The 25,424-nt window shown below is 31.8% G+C and overlaps 2 protein-coding genes across 5 annotated transcripts in view; one reads left to right on the top strand and one right to left on the bottom strand.

Annotated features, from left to right (window-relative positions):
- Positions 1 to 25,424, top strand: part of sick (sickie) — a 975,074-nt gene that overhangs the window by 578,382 nt on the left and 371,268 nt on the right. The gene's annotated exons all lie outside the window — the stretch shown is intronic.
- On the bottom strand, positions 1,042 to 25,106 carry LOC146999585 (uncharacterized). The gene is made up of 3 exons (XM_085812229.1): positions 24,870 to 25,106; positions 22,348 to 22,686; positions 1,042 to 1,221 (listed from the first exon to the last, which is right to left on the bottom strand). The coding sequence occupies exons 1-3, from the start codon at positions 25,023 to 25,025 to the stop codon at positions 1,042 to 1,044; spliced, it is 675 nt and encodes a 224-aa protein (XP_085668355.1). The 5' UTR covers positions 25,026 to 25,106.

Below are 25,424 nucleotides of genomic sequence, written 5' to 3'. Positions count from 1 at the left end.
AAATTACGTAGGAGAGCTTGGAGCTAGGGGCTAGTTGTAACAAATTTTTGAAAAAATGTTTATATCTTTAAATATGTTCACGACTTATTGATTATAACTGCTGTTTTTTATACTATAATTACCCCTTCATCGTATTCGCAAAACACACATTACACAATTTTGTTGATTTTAGATTTAAAAAAAAAAAAAAAAAAAAAAAAAAAAAAATTGCCAAAGCTGTTTGTCTGCTACAGTTTGCTTCGGACCTGGGGCAAATAGTAACAATAAAATCGTTAATATTTAAACTATAAGGTATTTTCTTCCTCCTTTCTGCATGCCTTTATGGTGCAACGGCGCGTATTCGAGAGGTTCCAGGTTCGAGTCCCGGCTAGGGCATTGTTCAATTTTGTGTTTCCTACTTCAAAAATCCTAATGACTCTAGAGTGGCGCCCGAACTAAAAGGTGGTGGACGATGATTCTTCAGAACCAAGGTTTATCGATTGGGCCCCCTTATACCCTTTAGTCGCACTTTAGAAGGACGAGTATATAAGGTATTTTCTCCCTCCTTTCTTAACGCCTTCGTGTTGTAATAGTAGCACACTCGGCGCGTATTCGAGAGGTCCAAAAGCGAGTCCCGGCTAGGGCATTACTCATTTTTCGTGTTTACTACTTCCTAAAATCCTAATAACTACAAAGAAACATTTGGTGATTATTGTTGCTTGGTATAGTGACTCTGAATGATAGCAAATAGTTTTTAGTAAAACAGACATAACATTATTTAAATAATCAGAGTAACAGTCAGTCTTCATCAGAATTTCATTTATGACAAACAAATGATAGATTGTTTCTTCTCATACATTTAACGTGTGTCCTCATTTTGCAAATTAAGTATTGCACCTGTTCTTCTTCATTAGAATCACTGTAGGCTTCTCCGCAAGTTGAACACAACCACTTTTCTGTTTCAGAATCTGTATCTGAAACAAAATCCTCTTTTTCACCCAGTTTATCGTTTAGCTTTCTTTTCGGATTTCCCCCTTTGTCTTTCTCTTCTTTCGCTTCTTGTTAAGTATCTACTCCTGTTCTTTTTCCCAATGCTTCTTTTGCAGCTGTATCAGCTAGGATGGCAGATTTCCTGTATCTTCGACCTCTTTTAAACTGCTTCCAAGGTGAAGCCTTAGGGAGAGGTCTAATCTTTAATTGTGAAAATTCGATTTTTATATTTTGGGATTTGGGGAAAGAAAACTAAATAGAAAAAATGTAATTTGCATGTTAACATATAAAGAAAGTGTAATATCGCAAATCGAAATCTCGGGGCAAGAGGTAAACATGTTACAGCTGGCCCCGCAAGTTTTGGAGCAAATAGTAAATACTGCGAATAATTTTGTTACAACTTGCCCTATCGTATGGTTTCGAAAATTTTTGTTGATTTATTTAAAAAAAAATTGCTATTATTCAAAAGCTTAATATATGGACAAAATAAATAGGTAACACCATTTTATAAAAGATAATTAACTTACTTTAAATCAAAATTTACGAAATATTTCCCTCCCCATCAACTAGCTAAGATGGAACGCATTCATGCAACCTTTCACCACACGTTTGCCATCGACTTTGCGCATCTATTAGGACCCATGATAAAATACATGTTTAGTGATAATGTTGATAAAAAATTTTAAATACCACTGCGTAACGCATTTACCTCTGGTACAACTAGTGCGGAGCTCTCCTACTGTTTCGAGTAATAATAATAATAATAATAATAATAATAATAAATCCTGAACATTATTGTGACTGTGGTTCACAAATACAATAAATCTGTGTTGTAATTTTCTGCTGATGAGATATTGCCCATGCTTTCTCCCCCCCCTACCGATAAAAATTCAGATGTTATTGCTATTTCTCGCTTAAATGTTTGCGACATAAAAAAAAGTTTGAGCATTAAAAATGAACTTTCTGCAATTCATAAGTAAAAATATATTCATATACACAAAAGTTCTTAATTCCACATATGCAAGCTCTGTTTTGAATATCATTACATTTTAACTGTTATTGAATAACTCTAAACATTTTAGTAACTAAAAAGATTCCAAGTATGCTTATTTAAAAATATAAATATCAAGCAGTGATGGCTAAAATAATCATTTGCACTTTATTGGGCTGAAGCATTGTAAGAACCGAAGAAATATGCGAAACATTTTATCAGACAAAATGGCAACACAAAGTTTGGGAAGTTATTTTGCACTGCTTTTCTGAAACTCGTTTCGTAAAATTTAACGAGAGCAACCTAAAATTCTGAGCTTTGAGCTTTATTTTTTATTTTCAACGAATGTGGGTTTTTAATTCAAATCGAGCGTTTTGAAGGTAAACGCAATTTAGCCCAATAAAAATGATTGATCGTTGGAATTAAGTATAAAAGAAATATTTTTAATATAATTATAAAATTGCAAAGTCTGAAATAGATCAGAAAATAAATGCATTTACTTTAACATAAGGGGGACGAAAATGAATTATAATTATAATTTTTTCTGCATAAATACTGAGAATGATGATCGATTTCAAATATTGTCTCTACCAGCTATCTCAAACTCTTTCTTCTCTTATCACAAAGATGGCGCCACTGCGCTATCGTGGGTAAGCCATTATGTTTCACTGCTAAATCTGTTCGAAAGATAACTCGTAGTACTGAATAATTTTGAGATGTTTTGTCTTAATTTTTTTTTTTTTTTTAACAAACTATCAGTGTTTCACAAAATGACTCAAAAGACTGACAGAGCTACAAAATTTATGAAAAATAATATAATAAAATCAGATCAATAATAATTTTATTTAATTATATATGGTAACTCTAGTAATTAATTAATTAATAGTATTATATCATAGTAATTCTTCAAACATGTCGATGTTTAAAAAAAAAGCTTAAAGCCGTAGATCTGTTTTAAAGTTCTCTAGTCTGTATTCTTGTGTTTATACTAAGACCAGTCTTCATCGAAAGAAACAGGAGCAAACTGTCATTTTGTCTTTTTTTTTTTTTTTTTTTTTTTTTTTTTTTTTTTTTTTTTAGTCCAAAGCAAAGGGCTTTGTCCCTGAAGGACTATTGTTTGTCCCTGAAGGACTATTGTTTTCGTTTTGCGATTTTGCTTTGAATTACTCTGAATGTCCGTTTCACTTTTCAAACTGCTGCCACCAAATTCTGAAACCTTTCAGATTTTCTTTTTATTATTTGAAATGTCGTAAATATAGAGTACTGTAAAGAATAACTTAGTAATCGTCCGCAACGGCAGTCTCCAAGTTACGGGACCCAGTTTGCATCGTTCCGTACTTACGATAAGTAATTATGTAAATTAATAATTTAAAACTCTTTTCTTTCTCATCGCGTGAACAGCAGAATCATGTTCTAAATATACTGTAAAGGAATCAAAATTAAGTTCTTTCTCCAAAAGACTTCATCATCATCTCCAGAAGACTTCATCTTTCATCACCCAGTTCTTTTCTTTCCAGCAATATCTCTGTCATCATCAACATTTTATACACATACGCAGAGAATCTTCTCTAAAGCGATTACCCACCGCTAATGAATGACGTTATACGGAGTTTTAATCATATATTCCCAATACGCGAGCTGATCTCTAAGTCTGTGGCAGGATGTGGCTGAGAAATCATTACAGTAGCTCATTACAGTAGTAGACGTTTCTCTGCCATGATTCAGTATTGCAGTATGATGCTTATGAATTTTCGTCGCAATAAATGTGATCATATGTTGTCAACAAATGTTTGGGAGTGCTAACATCCTGATAAAGTTCAGCTAAAGTTCAGCTTTTTTCTAAGAGATTATGCTTATTTTAATTAAAATAGACTAATATTTACATAAATTTTATGCGTCGAAATTATACTTAGGCTTTATTTTATTATCTTTAATTTATTTAAATTATTTTAGGTTTCATGTTTTGGTTTAATCTGATCGATTTTCCAAATCACAGTAAATCTCCAAATCCTTTACTATTAAATTACTAAACGGGACCAAATATGTACGCCTATAAACAGACTAATTCAGTTTAAACCTGCTTATTTCAAAGGTCAATATTATGAAGTATTAATAAAATATTAGAGAATTGGTAAATTATGAAGGCATATTATTATTACTGAAAACTTAATTATTCAAAATTATTAGCCAAAGGGACAATTTGCCCAGAAGGGCCATTAATTTCATTTTGGCATTTTGCGTTGGTTCACTATCAATTCCTGTTCACTTTTCAAATTCTCGCCACCAAATATTAGAGCCCTGTATTATATTTAAAGAAATCAAATAATGAAGAATTTGGATGAATGTGTGTATGTTTCTCGCACTGTGAAAAAATAACGGTACCTAGAGACATCAGATTTTTCAGAGAATTTTAGATTAACAAACTCAACGATTTCAAAGCGGGCGATGGCAGCGAAAAATAAAATTATTTTATTTCCAGAGCGCGAGACCGTGTATCGGAAATTCTAATGATATGTTCTTTAAAATATTTTGTCATGTTGCTGTTGAATTGAATTTTATGGTTTAAGTTCGAAGAACATGAAGTTTAAAAAGTAAAGGTAACACGCAAAATGTTAAAAAAACGCCCCTTTAGACGTAATATAAAATTTGAAAGCTTTCAGATTTTTTTTTTTTTTTTCTTTTCAAATGATCTTGAGAATATGATGAGTATTAATGTAAAGTTTATATTTTATCTCTCTTTCCATCTCAAGCTCCACATTTGTTTGAGTACTACAGAACCTTATAACTCTAATAACTTTAAAAACTTCTTAAACTTTTTTCAGTCGCGACCCCTTTTTATCACTGAGATTTTTTTCGCGATCCATAATATTTGCGAAAATTTTGTTAATATACTATTGCTGTTTTAGGTCATAAACTTTAATATCTAATTTTAAGACATAAAACAATGTGAAAGTTTTAAATAAGTAACAGGCGAAATGATAGCGTCACGTGCAAAGCAACTAAAATGAACGTTTATATTATAATGTCGTCAAAAGCTTAATAATGTTAAGAATGTTGCTAAATGCTTAATAATACTGCTAAATGACACTTTTGTACTACCCACGTAAATCGAGGATACATATGCGGAGTTACTGAACGCCATATTATGGGACTGTAATTTTAGCTTCTACAGACGAATTAGCTTAACGCTTAACTCCTAGCAATAAAGATGTAGCTACTGCTTCCCTGAAAATTTAGTATGACAGTAAGACCATCCTTTAAAAGTCTATATATGGGTCTTTTTTTTTTTCTCAAATGAGCTTTTATCCCCTCCCCTCCCATAATTAATGTTTTTACCATGAACCATGAAAACCTCATCTTTGTATTTTTTTGACGGCAATGAAAAAAATTTGCAAGTGCTGAATTTTCAACGATACAAAAGTGCCTTCCTACATTAGAGACCGTGATGTTGTATTTAAGTATCTATATTGTCTATAAATGTAACTATTTTCTTCTGAATAAAAATAAATTTTTAGCTACCGCTAACTTTTTTTTTAATAAAGGGCTATATTTATTTGTATGTAAATTAGCGTTCCTGGTACTGTCTTTTGATAAATTTGATCTATCTTATCAATTAAAATTCTGTCTAGTGTGTCCCGATCTTGGTATAAATATACTCTGCATATGATGTTACCTAATTATTTAACTTTTTTTATATATACTGCGCGTACCGAAGGAAATTATTAATTACTAGTTGCTTGGTGACAACTTTTTTTTTTTTTTTTTTTTTTCCTATTTCTTGCTTCAACCACCCGTCTAACGAGAACTAGTTTGTCGCTTTGTCGCCAAAATGTCTGCAATGCGGAGGCGTTATGCAAATTCATTTATTTTGCATAACGCCTCCGCATTGCATTTGTATTTTGTAAGTATTAAAAAATAGGACTGGAATTATAGCTTGATCGTCTTCAGTTCGAAAATTATTATTGACTAATCGAAAATTACTATCGGCGGACTGTGGGGGCACAAAAATTTAGTCAATTTTTGAATTTTTGAAAATTTAGTCAATAATTAAATCGACTGCATTCTATGTTTTGCTACAAAATAGAATTTTATCATTGTTATTTATTTTTATTTTTGATCCATATAATAGTGTACAGGTAAAGGAGTAGAATGGAATTCTGTAGCGAAGCTACACAATATGTGCCTTTAAAATTGCTGTTTTTTAATTGTAGTAGTAATGATGAAATGTTAATAAAACAGATTGCCACTGAAGAGTGGCAATATGCGTGAATGAACGAATAAAATTTTAAATGATTTTTGTAATTCTGTTAAGCAATGTAATGTTATAATTTGGAAAACATATCAAAAACTTACGTTATATGGATTATCAAGAGCTCCTGAGTTTGTCCCGAGCGGGCTTTAATCTAAATCAAGGTTTCTTAAACTGGGGGTCGCGGGACCTGCAGTAGGGGGCCGACAAAAATTTAGCAATTTTGATAATTTCTTTAACTTATTATATTATAATAATTATGCAATTACCAAATATTTTTACACAATGTATCTGAAAATAGATAAAGAAAAAAAGAAAACGTTTCGACGCATTCATTTTATAATATAAACGTTCATTTTACTTGCTTTGCACGTGACGCTGTCATTTCCTCTGTTACTTATTTAAAATTTTCACATTATTCTCTGTCTTAAAATTAGAAATTAAAGTTAATGACCTAAAACTACAATATTATATTGCAGTTAAGAAGCCCTGATCTAAATGGAAATAAAAAGAAAGAAAAAGAAATGAATGGAAGTGGGGAATTCATAAGTTGAAAAATTTTAAATAGATGAAGAATATTATCACACAATTCAAAATTATGGGATTTTTTAATTTTCAGTTTTTTAATTAATATTATTACAGCTTAATTATTAATAAAACTTATTCTGTAATATTTTTTGAAATAAATAAACCAGGAAAAAATATAACTCGTCAATTCGGAAGGCTGTTGATAAACGCTAGGAAAAAAATCACGATGGAATATTAATTCTTCTGAGAATTCTCCAAATCGAATTCTTTTACTTATATAGAAGTAATTGAAGAAAAATCAGCCTTATATCCATTTTTGCCTTGCAAAATCAACCAGTAGTATCTCTCAACGAAAGATACGTAAAGTTTTCTAGTTAATGTATTGGTACATTTCTGCTTTTCATGATCTTTGGCTGTCTAACTATCGTTTGATTCCTCTTAAAAGTTCCGAAATAGGGATATCTTTTGGATGCCAAGGAATGCGTGCGAAATATGCACGTCATTCGTAAAATCTTATCAGCTCCGAGTACCTGTCGACACGAAGTGCATACAAAAAGCCCAATAAGGTTAGACTACCGCTTCCTTTAAAAAAAAAAAAAAAAAGTAAAGTTAAATATGTACAGAAGGATGATAACGAATTTTTTTTCTATTTTTATAAAATCAGGAATGTGTTCATTTCCGTTAAAAGATAAGAATCTTTATTTTGCAATTGCAGATACCGTTGAACGTTAGAATTTTTTTCTTTTCTTTTCTTTTTTTTTTTTTTTTTTTTTTTTTTTTTTGTATTTTGAATTTGTTAGATGGTAAATGGCAATAGATTTTATTTTTTCCCCTTTTCTATCTACGGTAAAAAGAATCTTCATTAATCTAAGTTAAATCAGTTAAAATATTAGCAATTTTAAATACTACTTTATATTACTCAAATATTGTTCTATTTTTATAAGTTATAACCGAAGCCTAGTCATTTTGCGAAGTGAACGGGTGCTTTATCCAGCTTGCCGAAGTCCGAGTTAGAAAGGATGATTCAAAGGAAGATAGGGCAAATTTATGGTGGGGTAGAATGGATCAAAATGATAATGGTCGAAAATGCAGTATGACTTCGGTTTTTGCCCTAAATTATATACACGGTGCATCTTCAAAATGTTAGGGTTGACGTTGAATGCGAGGATTTTCCAGGTTTGGTGAGTGATATGTTTTATTTTATAATGGTTTCAGTTTATATAAATTTCAATGTAATTTTTTTTTTTTTTTTTTTTTTTTTGTTGTGCCTGTCCCACAAGACGACCCTGGATTTTTAGGGCCTTTTTTATCAACTCTCATCTTATCTACGGAAATATACGGTATATTGTATGTGCCTGAGCAATGAAAATTTCCTTTATAATGTTTGATAATAGCAACAGTCTAAAGGAATCAGTCTGTAATCTGATTGATTTTATTTATCTGAAAGTAGACCAAACCTTTCTGGGCTGACAGCTAATAACGCAGAAAATAGATGTTGCATTGTTTTCATGTGTAAAGTTTCAATAGCAGACATGTGTTTTTTTAAAGACATGTGTTTGATGTTGAGAACAAAATCTGGAAAAGATGATTATTGTCATTTTTTCCGGTCTTTGCTCTTAGGCTGTGCACACCATTGCAGAAGTCCCTATTGAAAATTCCTGCTGGCTTTAAAGAATATTTTTAAAAAACTGTGAAAATGTTTTTTAAAAATCGCATGTTAATCAACGTTACATCATGTAGCAGCTTCACATGAATTAGTGTAAAATACTTACCATCCACTCCCGAAATACCGATGACGGATTATCCGGGTCCTCTTTAAGAAATAAGCTTAGTTTGCATATTGAGAAGTGAAAGATAACAGCAGTGAAAACAAATTGTGCCTTCCCCCCCCCGGAAAAAACTGAAATTTTCGTTTTTTCACGACGTCGAATACAGTGACATGGCTCAAGTTCTTTTGTAAATATTATTCTTTAGTATCATTCATAAACTTAGTTACCTGGTTTTAAATAACGTTCATTTTTCCGTTTTTTACTGTGTGTTCTTTTTATTAAATACGGTACATTAATAATCTTTTTATTAATGTACATAATCAAATTAATTTATTCCTCGAATGTAACTGCTTGGGAAATATCTGTAAATTGTCTACAGTGTTTTCCTGTTAATTATAATATGAATTTTTCCTCTTTTTTAATTGTTCTCGAATTAACGGCTATTTTGAGTTAGAGCTTCCAGTATTACGCCAGTAAATTGCGAGTTGATTGTAACCGTCTAAACGCACTGTGTATGCAGCTGCTAGTTGTCTGTGTCGCCAACTGCTAGAAGACAAGAATATCCACAATTAAATATTAATATAACAAATAATTGTAAAATTATATAGATATTGTGAGGCACCTGAATGAATGTGGCTAAAAAGAGGCTCGTCTTTGAAAAAGTTCAAATATATTTAACGAGTCGATACCGTGTAACCCTTCCCCATTCATCGTCGCGTGGTATTGAAAGGGCTTGACCCCACCATTATTATTTCTTTGTGTTCGTGAGCGCCGCGGTTCTCCCGCATTGTGGATCACGAGCGGAGCGTGAAGGGGCGCCAGTCCAGATGCCTAATATTGAATGGTCAGTCACGCAAGTACCCGGATGAAGTGATTGTGATCCCTGGATTTGTAGTATCTCTCTGCAAATCGGGGATGTGCTTTGTGAAATAGCCCGCGACCTTCAGGCGACATCCCACTCACCACCTCTGTTTATTATTTATTGGGCTGTGTTCCCGATGAATTTATAATCAGGCCTACAGTATTTTTCATTTTACCTTTTTTTTTTTTTTTTTTTTACAAATGTTTTTTGTGTGTAGTAGTGATTTTTTCGAAAGCTCTGAACCGAGTTGTTGCTGCTAGTTCATCATTTCTACCAAAAATTTTTATTAGTTTTTCAGTTTCAATATATCCATGTAATAAAATAAACAATTTGAAAATAATATTCTTAATCATATTTTATATTTTTTAACGGCAATAGTATTAGTGATGTTTAAAATGCAATTTTTATTCAGGAATTTTTTTATGAACGAAATGTACAATCATTGCTATGAAAATTTATGCAGCAAGAAAGAGTTACCATAATCGAACGAGATTTTATACATGAGACTGCAGCGCTGATATAAGTAAGCTAGTAGAAAATTAAAGCAAAAGGGTAATTTATTAGAGGAAACACTACAAAGGAAGGAGGTGTTAGTGCCCTGTTGGATCACCTCTAGCATAAATACACGATGCGATATGGTAGAGCATTGAGGCATATAGGTTCCCTATGATATTTTGCGTCATCTCATTACACATTTGCTGTAAGCTTGCTTTCTTCGACCAAAATCTTAAGCTGTCCAACTTACACCTTTCGTGGTGACCCTAAACACGTTCGATCGGCGACAAATAGGAGGATAGGGTAGGCTAGGAGAAGTGCATTCCTGTGACTGGCGGAGGCATTCCTGTGATATCCTTGCTGTGTGTGGCCGAGCATCAGAAATACAACACGTGTTACTGAAGGATGTCACGAAGTTGTGCTGTCAAGGTGCCGTGGATCAATATTTGAGCTGATCGGATGTCTTATGCAACGGCACTACAGGCAAGTTTGAGACGTTTATCACAAAGCTTCGAAACTCATACACAGTTGTCGTCTTTTCCCAGATTGAATCTCGATTTGTCGCTGAGGATGACTCCTGTCCAGCCTAACACCACCACAAACGTATGCGACGGTGGTTGAGCAGCACACATAATGGGTGACGTGATACCAAATGTCCTTCAGCCAGACGCCTCGCGACGTCACGGACACATGCGGCTCATGCTGAAGTGTTGCCTGTGTCCGGATATTGGACAATGATGCGCTGTGTGTGCATGTCGGATGATGTGATGGGTGTCTCGGCTGTTCATTTGCCGAGGGTGTCCTAAGTCTGGTCGCCGTGCATGAAGCCTCTCTCTTGGCCACTGGTCTTTACACTTCCTCAGAATAAAGTTAGAGTTGCCTAGGTGGTGGCTACTCTCCGAATCGATCACCCGGCTTCCATCATCTCGATGATTCTTCTCTCGAACTCTGATAGCTGATCATATTATTTTCGATAGCAGTGTGACGACATCCCTAGAAACAAAGCGTCCTTGTACGGCCAATTAACTCTAGACAAAATGCCTTTACATACTTTTTTATGAGGCAAGGAAAACGAAACTCAGCGCCTTCTGGTGGCGTTTGGCGTTTTAAGTGCGCAATCACTCTATTTTTCTAATAATTTTCATATCTGCCTGACACGTACCTTCATGTTAGTTTCGTTACTATTCAAATTCTTTACCTACTTGTTGTGCAAATTTTATAATTCAGTGTGCATGTGCAATATAAAATGAAGCAAAAGTAACAAATTACATTTTAGTTGTGCTAAAAATTGTATTCAAACATGTCGAAATGCGATAGACTGAGAATTTAAAAGTAAGGTTGTTTCTTATGAATCAAAAACGAGTCAAACTGGAGGAAGGTTAACTCTATTACTTAGAGATCTTATTAGCCCATTGAAGAGGCGTTATTGTTTTCAGTTAACGTGTCAAATGTCCTCTCAAAATGAAATCCATAGATTAACGCCGTAGAAATGGGGGAGAGGATTCGGTAAAAATTGCCAGGCTTTTGCTGTTTTAAAGGACCCACTTCAAATCCTCGTTTCTTAAATCTCAAAAAATTGATTCGGCCTCCAGTTCTCTTTTCATGCATAACTAACATAATTAATAAGTAAACTGAAATAATTAAAATTAACAAGTAAAAAAAACTAAAAGGCCAAGTTAAAATAATTAACAAATTGAAGAACTGTTGTTGCATATGGGTTGAAAAACTGAAATGAATTAAATTCAAAACTGAATTAAACTGAAATGAATTAAATTCAAAAACTATTTCCACATTTTGTTTTCTTTAAATAATTTGCTTTTGTAGTCGGCCGTCGATAAGAGCCCGTGCCACAATCATTACCAGAGACCATGCAACAGTCAATGCCAGGTACCACAGATTCTATTTACGACACTACCTACCATTGACACAGAAAATGCTGAACGAAAAAAGGTGGGAAGGACTTAGTATCCAGTTTTGTAAAATAACACTGAATGTAATGACATACGATTTTATGAAAGGAATATTTCGAGAAGTCTCGAGGTATAAAATTTCATTTCTCGAAAAGTGAAACAGTCGAGAAGTTTTAAACATCAGTATCAAAGCCTGGTTGTCGCAATGCTACTGTCTCTATTAAAGAAATTTTATTGTAAATCAAGTTTATCCGAAGAAGTTCAACTTCTGAATAACTCCGAATTTCTCCCCCGCAGCTACAAATTCAGTTCTATTGATTGTGTAGTCAGCACTAACATAATTGTACGCCTTTGTAAATTACTAGTGGCTAACTGACGGCTCACAGGTCATAAAAAAAAAAAAAAAAAAAAAAAAAGATAAGTAAAAAAGTATCATTGTTTTTCTTGCACAAAAGCGTATTTGACTCAACTTATCAACTAAAAAAAGAAAAAAGTATTTACAGATTTAAATTGCGTCCAAAGGTGCGTTTTTTAGTTCAAAGGGGCTTTGTTCCTGACGTCTATTGTTTTCGTTTTGCGATTTTGCGTTGGTTCACTATAAATGTCCGTTTCACTTTTCAAACTGTTGCCACCAAATGTATATATATATATATTATGATATAATGTATATATGTTACGGTGAAACACCGAAATCTGGAGAATGTCGACTTTCACATAGTCGCTTGGTGCATGTCCGAAATATTTTCCAAATACTCTTATTTCTGACTTACACCGGTAAATGTCGACATTCACTATGTGCTAATGGTGAATGTTGAACATATAAGAATATTATATTTTCTTCTCCGTAATTCATTCTCGAAAAAACGCACTTTGAGACTTAAAATGAGAACTTAAGAAAGAACTTAAAACACACAGTACATTCAAAATGAGAAAGGAAAATAATAGAAGTTAAAAACTTACTAAATTACGTGATTCAAATCTTATTTACTGCAACAACTTAAACTATTAGGAAACTTTGAATTGCACAAGAGGTCCTTGCTTTTACAACTGCATTTATTTGTGGAACACTTCTTTTTGCAATGACAGCGCGTACATATACTCCTCTCTTTTCGACCTACACTAGAGCATATCTGTGATTGTCGACATACACCGGTGAGGGTCCGAATGTACAAGAATGTAATGCAATATTCGATCTTTCACCAACGCATTTGGTGAATGTTGACATTCTCCGGTGAAAGTCGACATTCTCCAATTTCGGTCTTTCACGGTAACATATATATATTATATTGATATAACGCAGGACACACCTGCATTATATCTGAAGAAATTAAATAATGAAAAATCTACATGAATGTATGTACCTCGTATTGTGATAAAACAACGGTACATAAAGCCATCGAATTTTTAATGACGTAATTCGACTGCGAATATGGGCATGTGAAAGCCCAAATTTGAAATTTAGAATTTGTTTTTTTTTATCGATTTCACATTTTGTAAAACTTTAACGAATTTTTGATTAACAAACTCAAGGATTTTTAAAGCAAGCCATGGCAACGTTGTACAGAAAAAACATTTTCATCTCCAGCGCGCGAGTGTCTGTTTCGGAAATTCTAAAGATATGCTCATTTTAAAACTATTTTGCGGTATTGCTCTTGAACTGAAATTTTATGGTTTAAGTGCGAAGAACGTGATATTTAATAAATAAAGGTGACAGATAAAATATTTAAAAAAAAACGCCCCTTTGAACGTAATTTAAAATATGAAACCTTTCAGATTTTTTAAATGTTTTTTTACATTTTGTGTGTTATCTTTATATATTAACTATCATGTTCTTCCCGCTTAAATCATAAAACTCAGTTCAAGAGCAATATCGAAAAATAATTTAAAAATGAGCCTATCTTTAGAATTTCCGATACATAGTCTCATGCGCTGGAGATAAAAATGTGTTTTCTGTACAACGTTGCCGTGGCTCGCTTTGAAATCCTTGTGTTTTTTAATTAAAAATTCGGTAAAGTTTTTCAAAATAAGAGATCGATAATGCCCATATATTCGGGTGGAAACGTTCAGTATTCAAAATTTGATGGTCCTAGGTAACGTTGTTTCATCACAGTACGAGAAACACAAATACATTTATGCAGATTCTTCATTATTTAATTTGGCAACAATCTGAAAAGTGAAACAACGCTTTTAGTGAATCGACGCAAAATGCCAAAACGAAATAAATAGTCCCTTCTGGGCAAATTGCCCCTTTGGACTAAAAATTAACTCACACCTCTCCTTCCCACCTGAGAGTAAGTTGTTAATTTTTCTCTTGAGTAATATAACTGTTCTGTCACTCTTCCCTTTAGAAGTGGCAAATGAATAATTACGTGTAGTTATGTGTTATAATAAGTAATAACATGAATTAAAGATTTTTTTTTCTATTCATTATAACACTTAGCTCTTTTGAAACACCATAGAATTAATGTTTACTATGAATAAGTATTGAACAGTTTTTCCTAAAATTTGATAATCTAAATAAACGTTTTTGTGTGATTTAGATGCATATTTCTTATATACGTATTTCGTTCTGTTGCGAACTCAGAACCGATGATAGGTTGATAAAATTTATTTTACCAAAAGAAACACTTACAGTTCTGGAACTTTCCACAGAAATTCTGGTACAGCTTTTCACAGTATCACAGAGTACAACCAGTAGTTACACTTCAATGTACTAAAGATGTTTAACACAACGCAATGCAAAATGCATCTTAAAAGGCGAAGCTCTTACGGAGATCTCTCAATACTGCGAACTCAAACTGAAGTAAACAACTCAGAAACGGATGCTCTGTGGGGTCTTTCATAGTCTTTCTCCGGTCGCCGAGATATCTTTAGTACCTTTTCACTTCTCGAAATTATTGGAGGCATATGAGGGCCGGATGTGGTTATAGTTACACATAGGGATAATTATATTACTCATTGACAATACCAATTACAGTTATACAGGGACCAGAACAAAATATAGCCAAATGGTCTCCAAATTTGGCTACTGTTGCCGATTTCTAACCAAATTTGGTGGCAAAAATTAGTCGCCAAAACCGTCGCCAACTTGAGGATATCTCGCTAATTTAGCGAGATAACCATTTACTCATTGTTAAATAGGCTTATGCCTGTAATTTTGTTTTTCGGAATAGCATCGTGTCTTTCAAGCATTTCGCATTACATTTTTAATTTCTTGCATGTGTCGTCTTAAATTAGGCTTCAGTGTTCTTAGTATGCTACAAAAAATATTTTTGAATTATTGTCTTGCACAAACCAGTATTTGTTCGTATTTGTTTGAACAAAACACACTGTGGCGCCGCGTCAGCGCACATTGAACTGGATTTAGTGTGCAGAAAGTTGCGCAAATAAATAGGCAAAAATTCTATACCAAGTTCAGTTAAGTTCGCTAGATCCAGTCGATTATACTCGCGCTTTTTTGCAGGACCTTTTATTTCGCTTTTGATTTTTGTGCTTCCAGAGTGAGTAAGTGATATGAACGGAAACAGGTTAAGAAACAAATGCAAAAAAAGGTTTGACTGCTCAACCTTCTTTTCTTAATTGTATTTTATACACCTGGCCGTTTTACTTAATATTTTATTCACTAGCTTTTCATTGAAACGGAAAATGCTATTGAAGTATTTGATTAATTGTTTGTGTTTGATATCATATCTTATATCGAAAAATTTGATGAAAATTTTATAATTTTCGAGGTTTTCAGATTCAACTCTGTATCTTACTCGACGCTGTATTTTTAGTCACCTTTCGGTAGCTGAAAAGCTACTTTTTTATGCGCTTTTGTCAATGCTTTCTGTAAATGCCGTCTGCTAATAAATTTAGTTGGAGAATGTATCAGGTGACTCATTTTTGCAACGCATGTCTGATGAGCTTCAGATAGCTCATAAAATTTCCCTCTCTCTCACTTTTTAGCCCAAAGAGCCGTTAACCCAGAAGGGGCTATTAATTTCGTCTTGGCATTTTGCGTCGAAAACTTTTAAATGTCCGTTTCACTTTTCAAATTGTTGCCACTAAATATTAGAGCTCTGTATTATATTTTAAGAAATTAAATACTGAAGCATCTGCATAAATGTATGTCTGTTTCTCACACTGTGATAAAACAACGGTACATGGAGACATCAAGTTTTAAATAACGAATATGAGCATCTGGAAGCCCTAATTTGGAATTTGTTTTATTACTTTCATATTTTGTAAAGCATTTATGAGTTTTTGATTAAGAAACTCGAAGATTTCAAAGCGAGCAATGGCAAAACTGTACGAAAAAAAAAAATTATCTCCAGCGCGCGAGACTGCGTATCGAAAATTCTAAAGATATGCTCTTTTAAATATTTTGTGATAATTGCTTTTGGATTGCATTTTATGGTTTAGATACGAAGAACATGATATTTAATAAATAAAGGTAACACACAAAGCGTTAAAAAAAAAAAAAGGCCCTTTGCGCGTAATATAATATCTGAAAGCTTTCAGTCCCCCCCCTCTCAGAAAAAATGAGTGCTTCCGGAGTTTTTAATTAATATCTCGGCTGATTAAAGTCGTACGAAGATGGGAATAGTCAAAATAGCTTCCCAGGAATTTTTGGAATCGGGAATAATGTATTTAATGTTTGGCAATGCTAATTTTCATTGTAAAACTTAGGAATTTTTTATTAAACTGTACGATTTGAAAGCGAGTAGTGGCAACACTTCTCGAAATAAAGCAGAATTTTATCTCCAGCGTAGACTGTTGCCACTCGAAAAAATGAGGACGCAAATTAGTGTTTTTAGAGTTTTTAATTAATATCTCTAAGCGTCGGCGTTTTTCAGGACACAGAAAAGGATTGTAAAAAGTTTGTTGACGATAGCTATAGTAGTGAGTGAGTGAGTGAGTTCATCGCGAACAAACACACAAACATTCATCTAATATATATTGGGTCATATAAAAAGTCTCCGCGCATTTTTGCCACTAGATGGTATTGATGTCCATATATCCGGCAGCACTCACTCGATTGTCTCAAACGAACATGTGCTTAAAAGGTGACATTCAGCTACCACTGTTTGTGAAGATAGTTTTCTAATTTGTTGCTCGTGTAAAAAGTTACATTGATTTCAAAATGAGTGAAATATCTGAAGAAATACGGTATGGCATACTCTTTTATTATTAAAAAGGTAAAAAAGCTTCAAAAACATGCCAAAAAATTTGTGAAGTATAGGGTGAGAATGCTTTGAGTGAACGAAGGACCCAGCATTGGTTTGCTTGATCCATTCCTGAAATTTCGATGTCGGGATTGGAAGGGAATTGTCCATTTTGAGCTGCTGCAACCTGGCCAAACCATCAATTCGGCCCTGTACTGTGCACAACTCGACTGTTTGAACGAAGCAATACAGAAAGAGCGACCAGAATTGGCTAAAAGAAAGGGAGTTGTGTTCCATCATGACAATGTGCGGCCACATACATCTCTGATGACTCGGAACAAATTGATGGAACTTGGTTGAGAAGTTTTGATGCATCCGCCATAGAGCCCGAACCTTGCACCGTCTGACTACCATTTTCTTCAGTCTCTGCAAAACTCTCTTCATAGCAAAAAATTGGCCGACCGAAGCGCGGCTGAAAATCACTTGGCCAAGTTTTTTCACGATAAACCACAGAAGTTCTACACCGATGGAGTTATGCAGCTATCCGAAAAATGGCCATAGATAATAATGGGCAATATTTAGTTCATTAAAATTGGTTTTCAATAAAGAACATTTTTGTTCAAAAATGTACCAAAAAAGCGGGGAGACTTTTTATATGACCCAATATAAATAGATTATCATTATTATTATTATTATTTATAATTTGAAAAATCGCATGAATGATAGCGTAACGGAACGACCGCAAATTTTTTTTTTTTTTTAAATTCCGTTAAAGACCTTTTTTACATCAAAATATACGTTGAACATCAAAATGTCTGTTGAACATCCATAGGAAATATCCTTTTCATAAAAATGACTTGACAGTAATGGCTGACCTGCAGTTTGTTGATCTGGCTAATACATCCTAAACATTGTATTTTAACTCCCGGGTTCCACCAGTACCTCCTATAAACGAAGCCACGGCACGCCGCACACTACGTCACTAAAGTCGTCCTTATGTACAGAAAGCATGGTTGCCACATGAAACCACTTATCGCTGTTATTCCTTTAAGAGGAGAGAAAATGAAAAGTAGTTTTTATTTCCTTGCATAAGGCTTACTATATCGTTTGGTTTTAAATATATATATATGTGTGTGTGTGTGCAAATATATATATTCCGATTTGATTTCCTCGACTGCATTTTCTAATTTCAAATACCTAACCTTACTTTCCTTATATATTTTTATGCTTAAAATAATAACAGTATAGTAAAGAAATTAATTCAACATACTTCAGATTAGTAGTAATAAATATATACTGAATATCTGGCTGATGCTGGTTTGCTTTCTGAAGAATATATATTTTATTAAATATTTTCTTCCTTAACAAAGAGGATAACGCATAATTAAGCAAGTTTACAATTGATTAACACTAAAAATCCTTAAATTAATTTTAATCAATTTTTAACGGCATTTTCTGTTTCTCATAAATACAAATTTACACATAATTGTTTAGTCATTTTCTGCTTTTTTTTCACTTCAGTGTGGGACTGAATTTCTTAACAGATGAGAAACCTGGAGAATGATTTGAAAAATACTATTTTTTAGCATCTATCAATATTTATTCATTGGTAGTTTTAAAATACGGTAGCAAAACATTTCATATATTTAGGCATTTTAAATTAGATCATTATTTGAGAATACATAACTGCATCTTCCCCAATAATAAAAAAAAGAAAAATTGTAAAAATTCAACAAACTTGACACTTGCTAGGAATTCAAAATTCTTATGTTTCATTCTTATTGTTAAATGTTTGTAACACCCCTTTTGTCTAATTATGTGCATATAATTTTTTTTTTTTTGTAACTTGTAAATTTTTGTTCCTGAAAGCATTTCATTGTAACTTATTTGAGAATTTTTTAGCAAATGATAAATATGAAGTTTATATATGTATTTACTGGAATTTTTATCAGGGTAATCAGTAGGAACTTTTAAAACATCTAAATAGATCAAATGTCCTCAATTCTTAGAATTGAAAGAATAACAAGTTTTATGTATTTTCCTATTAGAAATGAAAATAAATATAGCCTGATTGTTAAGATGTAAAGTAAGATTTAAAATTTTCAAAATAATTCAGATTTTTATTAAAGGAAAGCAACACAATTAGGATGCAAAACATATAAAAAGGATTTTATTTATTTTTTTTGGCCTGAATTTTTTGTACCAGTAAATTTATAACTGGAAGTAATAGGAAATGGCATTGCATACTACAGTGGGAAAAAGGGTGGGATGACTATTTATTTATGTAACTTGATGCTACTTATTTTTTATTACAGTTAAGTCTTTTTAATATCAAAATAGTTTAGTATAACTGCATGAAGCCTTACAGCTGGGAAGGATTAGAAATATTTTTTTACTCAATTTATTTTTGATAAGTTTTCCCCTGTATATGTACAACCACATCATTAGAAATTTTAATTCCAAAGTATTTAATTTTAGTTTTGACAGAATTTAGCATGTATTACAATGAAAATATTGTATAAGAATACAGTGAATTTCCTCTATAAAAATGACTCATATGGAATTGTAGGTAAAAACAAATTGTATTTATTTTCTTCTTACAGTGTAAAATTAATGTAATAAACATGTCTGCTTCAATTAAAATAATATTAAAAAATTGCAAGATACTGATTTCAAAATCTAAACAATAGTAATATTAATTGGCAAAGTATTTTATCTTCAAAAATCAATATTTCTCTAGTTTACAATAAATACACCTATTTTGCACAAAATATTATATAAGAGACTTAACAACTTTAGCACTTTACTGTCATAATTAGTTATCTATTACAAATGCTTTTTTTTTTGTGTGTGTGTGCATGCATTTTGAAAGAGTTGGTAAAGATTTCACAACACAAATAGAAAAAGCACTATTTTTTTTATTTAACATACTATCTACATTCTGCAAAAAATATTCATTTAGATAAAATGAATTACAAATTAAGTCTGAAGATAATAAGAAACAATAGATTAGTGTCACTATCTTATTTTATAAAGTTTACTAACTTATAAACATAGTATATGTCATTTCTGCTGTATGCATAAATTATTTTTTTAATGTTTTCAATTTCCGTTGCTTATTTAAATTGTTACTTAAAAGATTATCATTCAACTTTTTGCAGTAATTATTTAGAAAAATATTCGTTGATGCTTGTATGATGTTTTTCAAAATAATTTGAGGGTCATGAAGTTTAGGACAGTCATTCAACTCTAAAAAAAAATTTTCATGAAGTAAATTTAGAGTAATTTTACACACTGTAACTCGTGGATTTGCCGAAAATAAAAATTTTTGCTCATATTCATCTGAAATAAGTTTCTTAACAACAATAAAATTGTATATAACAGCATGTAAAATATCAGGATGAGGATACATAAGACCTCTATCAAAAACCTTAATCCATGAATGAATATTTTCATCGTTTTCTAAAGCTAACTCCTTATCAATAGTAATATTGGATTTACATACATCACATTTTAACTTTTTTAGCATACTATAACAGCAATATCCAGCTATATAAGTCAAAATAGGTACATCCAATTTTATGTCGTGTATATCACTATCTTCAACTGTTATTTCATCTATGAATGTTTGTACATCAGTGTCATCAAAAGTTTGTTCTTCAGTGTCTTTAAAATCAGATACATGAAGAGGAATATTTCCAAATTTTGAAGAATTTATTAGGGTTGGTAATGTACTCTGAAGTCTTAGTTTACCCTCTATTTCATAAACCTGTCTGATAGAAATATTATGGTGAGCTCCAGCCAGTTGCCTGTACTTACCAAATCTAGCCTCTAACATATCTGTTTGTATTTTTCCAAGTAAAAGGTATTTAAAACCCAACTCATTTATACAATACCTTGATATCTCAATTAAAGCATACGTTGTATGGTATACTGCAAAGTGAGTTTCTTTGGTTAGGCAACCAGAGGTTAAATTCAAATTTTTCCAACTATCTAGCCAATTCAAAAAGTTATTCATAAAAACATATTTTTCATCATTTTCTGCCACAGTGAAAGGTGTTTCAAATACATTATTTTTATGAACCCCTTTAAAAATAGATTTCACATTTACAATTGACCACCATGTGTTTATTATTTTAATAAAAGTTTCCAGTTTCTTGGAAATTTATTATTTCTTTCTGCTGCCCAAAAGAAAATAATGCTTCAACAACATTATCATTAAAAATCTGCAATGCAAGCTTTACACTTTGTTTTTCTAAGTTAGTTGGATATAGAGCTTTTATTGTCAGACCATAAGCATACTTTAATAACTTACCAGTTTCAGATTCATGTAATTTTTTAATACAAGAAAAAGATGCAGTTTCAATATGTGAAGCATCATCAAAACTTGGGAAAAACATACTCTGATTATTATTTTTTTGATTTATCCAGTTATTTCTAATGCATTTTAAAATATGCACTGTATCAATAATAAAAAAACATTGGCCTAGATTTGTTAACAGGGTTTTGATAAACAATACTAACTTTAAGTGGTTCGGAAAACAGAGACATAGCCTTTTTATTAATCGAATTATTGTCAGTGACAATAGCAATAATTTTAAACCCAATATTTTCTAATCCCACAACAATTTTTTTAATATAAATATACAAATTATCCGCACTAAGTGTTTTCACCGGCAAAATATGTACAACATCCTTATAAACAGATAATAGGCTGCGAATCATGAAAACATATGCACTAGATGCAGCATTTTTGCAATTATATGCCATTCCACACAAATTACCACCTTTATAATCAAATGCTTGATTTAGATGAATTTCATCAATCATTAAAATAACAAGCAGATCTTTTTCTGATAGTTCTTGAAATTTAAATTTTATGTAGCTTAGGAACTTTTGGTTGTATTGTTCATTTATTGGATATATATTAAAATCTGAAAAAATTTTCTGAATGGTCCGTGGATGAGGCATAATAATATTTTCTGAATTTCGAATAAAATTATATGCATGTGGTGAAATTGTGTGAAGTAAAGTGGAAAATATTAGAAAGTCTGCAGAATACCTATATTGTTGTTTTTCTGAATTCAAGTTTGATAGTTGCTCAACGAGAAAATTTATTTCATTGTTTTTATGTGGAATTTTCTCTTTTAAAATTGTCATTAATTCATTTACAATTTGTAAATAATTTTGAATACTGTCTTCAGATGAATCATTTGAGGCAAATAGGTCTAATTTCTCTAAAATACTTAAAACTTTAAGGTTGTTAATTTTTGATGGGATTACATATTGCTTCAGTGATTTAATAGGTATATTTTTAATTGCTACAGATATATTCAAATTACAATCAATCAATAATGATTTTAGAATTCTTGGATGATTGTCATTAGAAATATTAAGAATCATAGTATGTATAGGCCTGTGTATAACTATCCAGTTATCTGGTAAATTCATAGTATTAAAACAAATTTTTAGTTCATCTAAATTATAAAACATTTGTTTTCGTTCATACTCTTCCTTTTCAGCTAAGCTACAGGCTAAGGCTTTTTCGAGTGCATCTTGTTCTCTTTTGAGTCTTTTATGCTCTGGTGATTCCCTTGATGAAACACTGGAACTAAGATGACTCGGACCATCAGGAAACAGACTTGGAATTGCACCATTCTTTAAACGAGGATATGACAATGGTATAATGATCTTCTTTCCAGTTTTCTCATCGAAGAATTCAGTTTGCCTCAGAACATCCTCTTGCTTGAAGTGAAGTTCACACACCTTTTAATATGAAAAAGAACAAATAAATAAACATAATAAATAAACAAAAGGTTAAACAATTATAAAATCGTAAGCATTCGCCATCCTTTAAATACATGCACAGTCTAATAAGGGTTTTATTGTATTTTTATTTAATCATGGCAAAGCACTCAAGAGCTATCTGCTTAAGGGAAGGGTTACCGTTGTGGAAAACGTTCATCATTTAATTTCTTTAAAAATAATACAGGGCGATAATGTTTGGATGGTAACAATTTGAAGAGATATAGCCATTTAAAGTGCACAATGCAAAAAAGTGATGCAGCCATTTAGAGTGAATAATGCAAAATCTTAAAACAAAACTATTAACTCTTTTGGGCTAAAGAGAGCCATGGATGCTGTCATAAAGTTTTGAAAAGTGCAAATAATTAGCACATGTTTGTTGTCATATGTCAAATGCATATAACATAAGTAATATTTAATTGATACATCCTCAGGTAACATACAATTGCTCATGTATATATAATTGCTACATCCTAAATATTTCTTTCTTCAGTTATTTGAAAACAACACTTGGTTATGGAATTACATTCAAAATGGTGATAATACAGTTATAAAAAGAATAAGATTAACCATCAGTTGATGGATAAGAATAAGATTAACCACATTCATTCGTACCATTCAAATATAAAGTTACTGGCTCTTTTTCTAAACATTTTTACAAATGATATGTTCACAACCAGAAGTACAAATTTACTTGTGTGCCTATGAATGTTTATATTTAAGAGCATAAAACATCATTAGTCATTAAAAAAATTCATTTTTCTTGAATTATTGAAAACATGTATAAGTGCTAAAATATGATACACAAAGAAAAAAACAAGAATTTGTATATTTAACAGTTTATTTGCTGTAATTAAATATTTTAGGCTATTCTTATGTAATTTTGGAGTGAAATATTCACATTCATCAATCGTGTTTGACATTATATTACTGTGGAAGGCTCACTAGATTGCTTATTTTCCATATAATTTTCTTAACTTTTTTCAAAAATTTTAAAAGTTATATAACTTATTAATACAATGAAACATTTTCATATTCCACTGCAACAAGTATAAATAAACAAAACCCCTTATATAAGTGTTTTTAGATAAGAAATTAATGTAAATTTCAAGCCCACAAGAACTTACTGCCAGTAGCAAGTGAACCACTGTAACAAGGTAGGTGTTATTGGCATAAGAAACTCGTACTTTTATAGATGTGTGTGTGCATGAAACAATTTAATAGGCTAATTAGGATTTATGCTAACATGTAATGAAAACTAGTAAGCTTACAATCTTAGGCAATATTATTTGAACAAGACAGTTTAATTTAAACACCTTGTAACTTATTCCAGAAATTAAAATAATTACTGTCAAAACTAGTCCATTTATACGATTGTTTTCTTTTACATATATTTCATAATTTTTTTTAAGGATTTTAGAATTAATAAAGTTTAGAACATTGCATAATTAGCATTAATTTCTTGTTCACATGAGTTATGAGCAAAATGCATTCTCAAATGCTCCTAGTATATAATAAAGGGGCATTGCATACATTGAGTTTTAAAAATAAAAAAAAAAAAAAATAAAAATAAAATAGGTGGAACGAGACTTATCTAAATCAAAAGAAATAGTATACCCAAACAGTTAAATACTTATATCTAAAACAACTTTAAATTAACGGCTTTAAAATTACGACTTGAAGCATTTTATATTTATCTGCTTAAAGTTATAATATGAACTTTATAAGGTTGGTGGATTTTCTATTGACTAGTTACTGAGAAAAGGGTCCATTTTATAATCACTTTAAAATTCAGTATAAGCTCTGTATAACATAAATTCCTGAAAGATTAATCAATCCCAAATCAATGTGCGTGTTATAAAGATCCCGACGCCGAAAATATAAATTACTGAAAGAATTCATTAATAATACTCATTCATAATGGGATAAGAGAAATTTCTGCCTAGTAAATAAATATATAACTATGCTTGTATAGAAAGTAATTAAAACTTCGTTTTATTTTCTATGGTTGAATGCAATGGAACTTTAGTAAATTATTTCCCTTGCATTGAGAATTTTTTGTTTTCGCATTTTCAAGTCATGTATCTTTCAATGACATTAATCTTTCAGGAATTTTCTAATTTAAAAATGAAATGCATGTTTACCTTTGAATGTTTCGTAGGCTTGAATCCATCTTTTCGTTTGCAGTTCCAAATCCATTGTTTTCTCAGTTGTTCTTCCGTAGGAAAACTAAATACAGCCACCTTCGGGCCATTCTTATAATTTCCTTTGCATGTTGCAACACAGCATTTATGTGGCATAATAAAAAATAAATAAAGTAATTTAAATGAAAAATGTTCTATTAGAGCACACTACGCTTTCAAACAACAGTCAGTTCACTACGCTACGACACCGAAGTATATTCTTTCATTCTTTGCCACGAGGAAGATGGTAGGAATGATGACTTAGATGACGTCAGACCGTTCAAGCAACCCTAGAGGCTTGGCTTCGTATATAGGAGGTACTGGTTCCATGCGGTTACGGCATTTTTTCTTCACTTCAGCCGCTGAGCCCCTAGGGACTAGGTTGAATTTTTCCGCTCTCTTTGCTTCTTGAAATTTTCGTAAGTATGTATCTTATTGCTCTCGCATACGACAGCCAGCTCGAATAGGCAGTGACTACTACTTTCGCTTGATCAAAATTTATCTTCAATCACCGAC

The sequence above is a fragment of the Stegodyphus dumicola genome, chromosome 1, assembly GCF_044657685.1.
Source record: "Stegodyphus dumicola isolate Sdum_Otavi_A_Nest chromosome 1, ASM4465768v1".
Taxonomy (NCBI): Eukaryota; Metazoa; Arthropoda; class Arachnida; order Araneae; family Eresidae; genus Stegodyphus; species Stegodyphus dumicola.
This window is presented reverse-complemented; position numbering and strand designations above follow the sequence as displayed.

What these genes read in the sequence shown, in the direction of transcription:
- LOC146999585 (XM_085812229.1), bottom strand. Translation starts at nt 25,025, where the DNA reads ATGCCACATAAATGCTGTGTTGCAACATGCAAAGGAAATTATAAGAAT. An exon ending in AGCCTACGAAACATTCAAAG is followed by an intron (nt 22,687 to 24,869) that starts GTAAACATGCAT and finishes TCATATTAAAAG; the next exon opens with GTGTGTGAACTTCACTTCAA. An exon ending in ATTTACCAGATAACTGGATA is followed by an intron (nt 1,222 to 22,347) that starts GTTATACACAGG and finishes TTTTCTATTTAG; the next exon opens with TTTTCTTTCCCCAAATCCCA.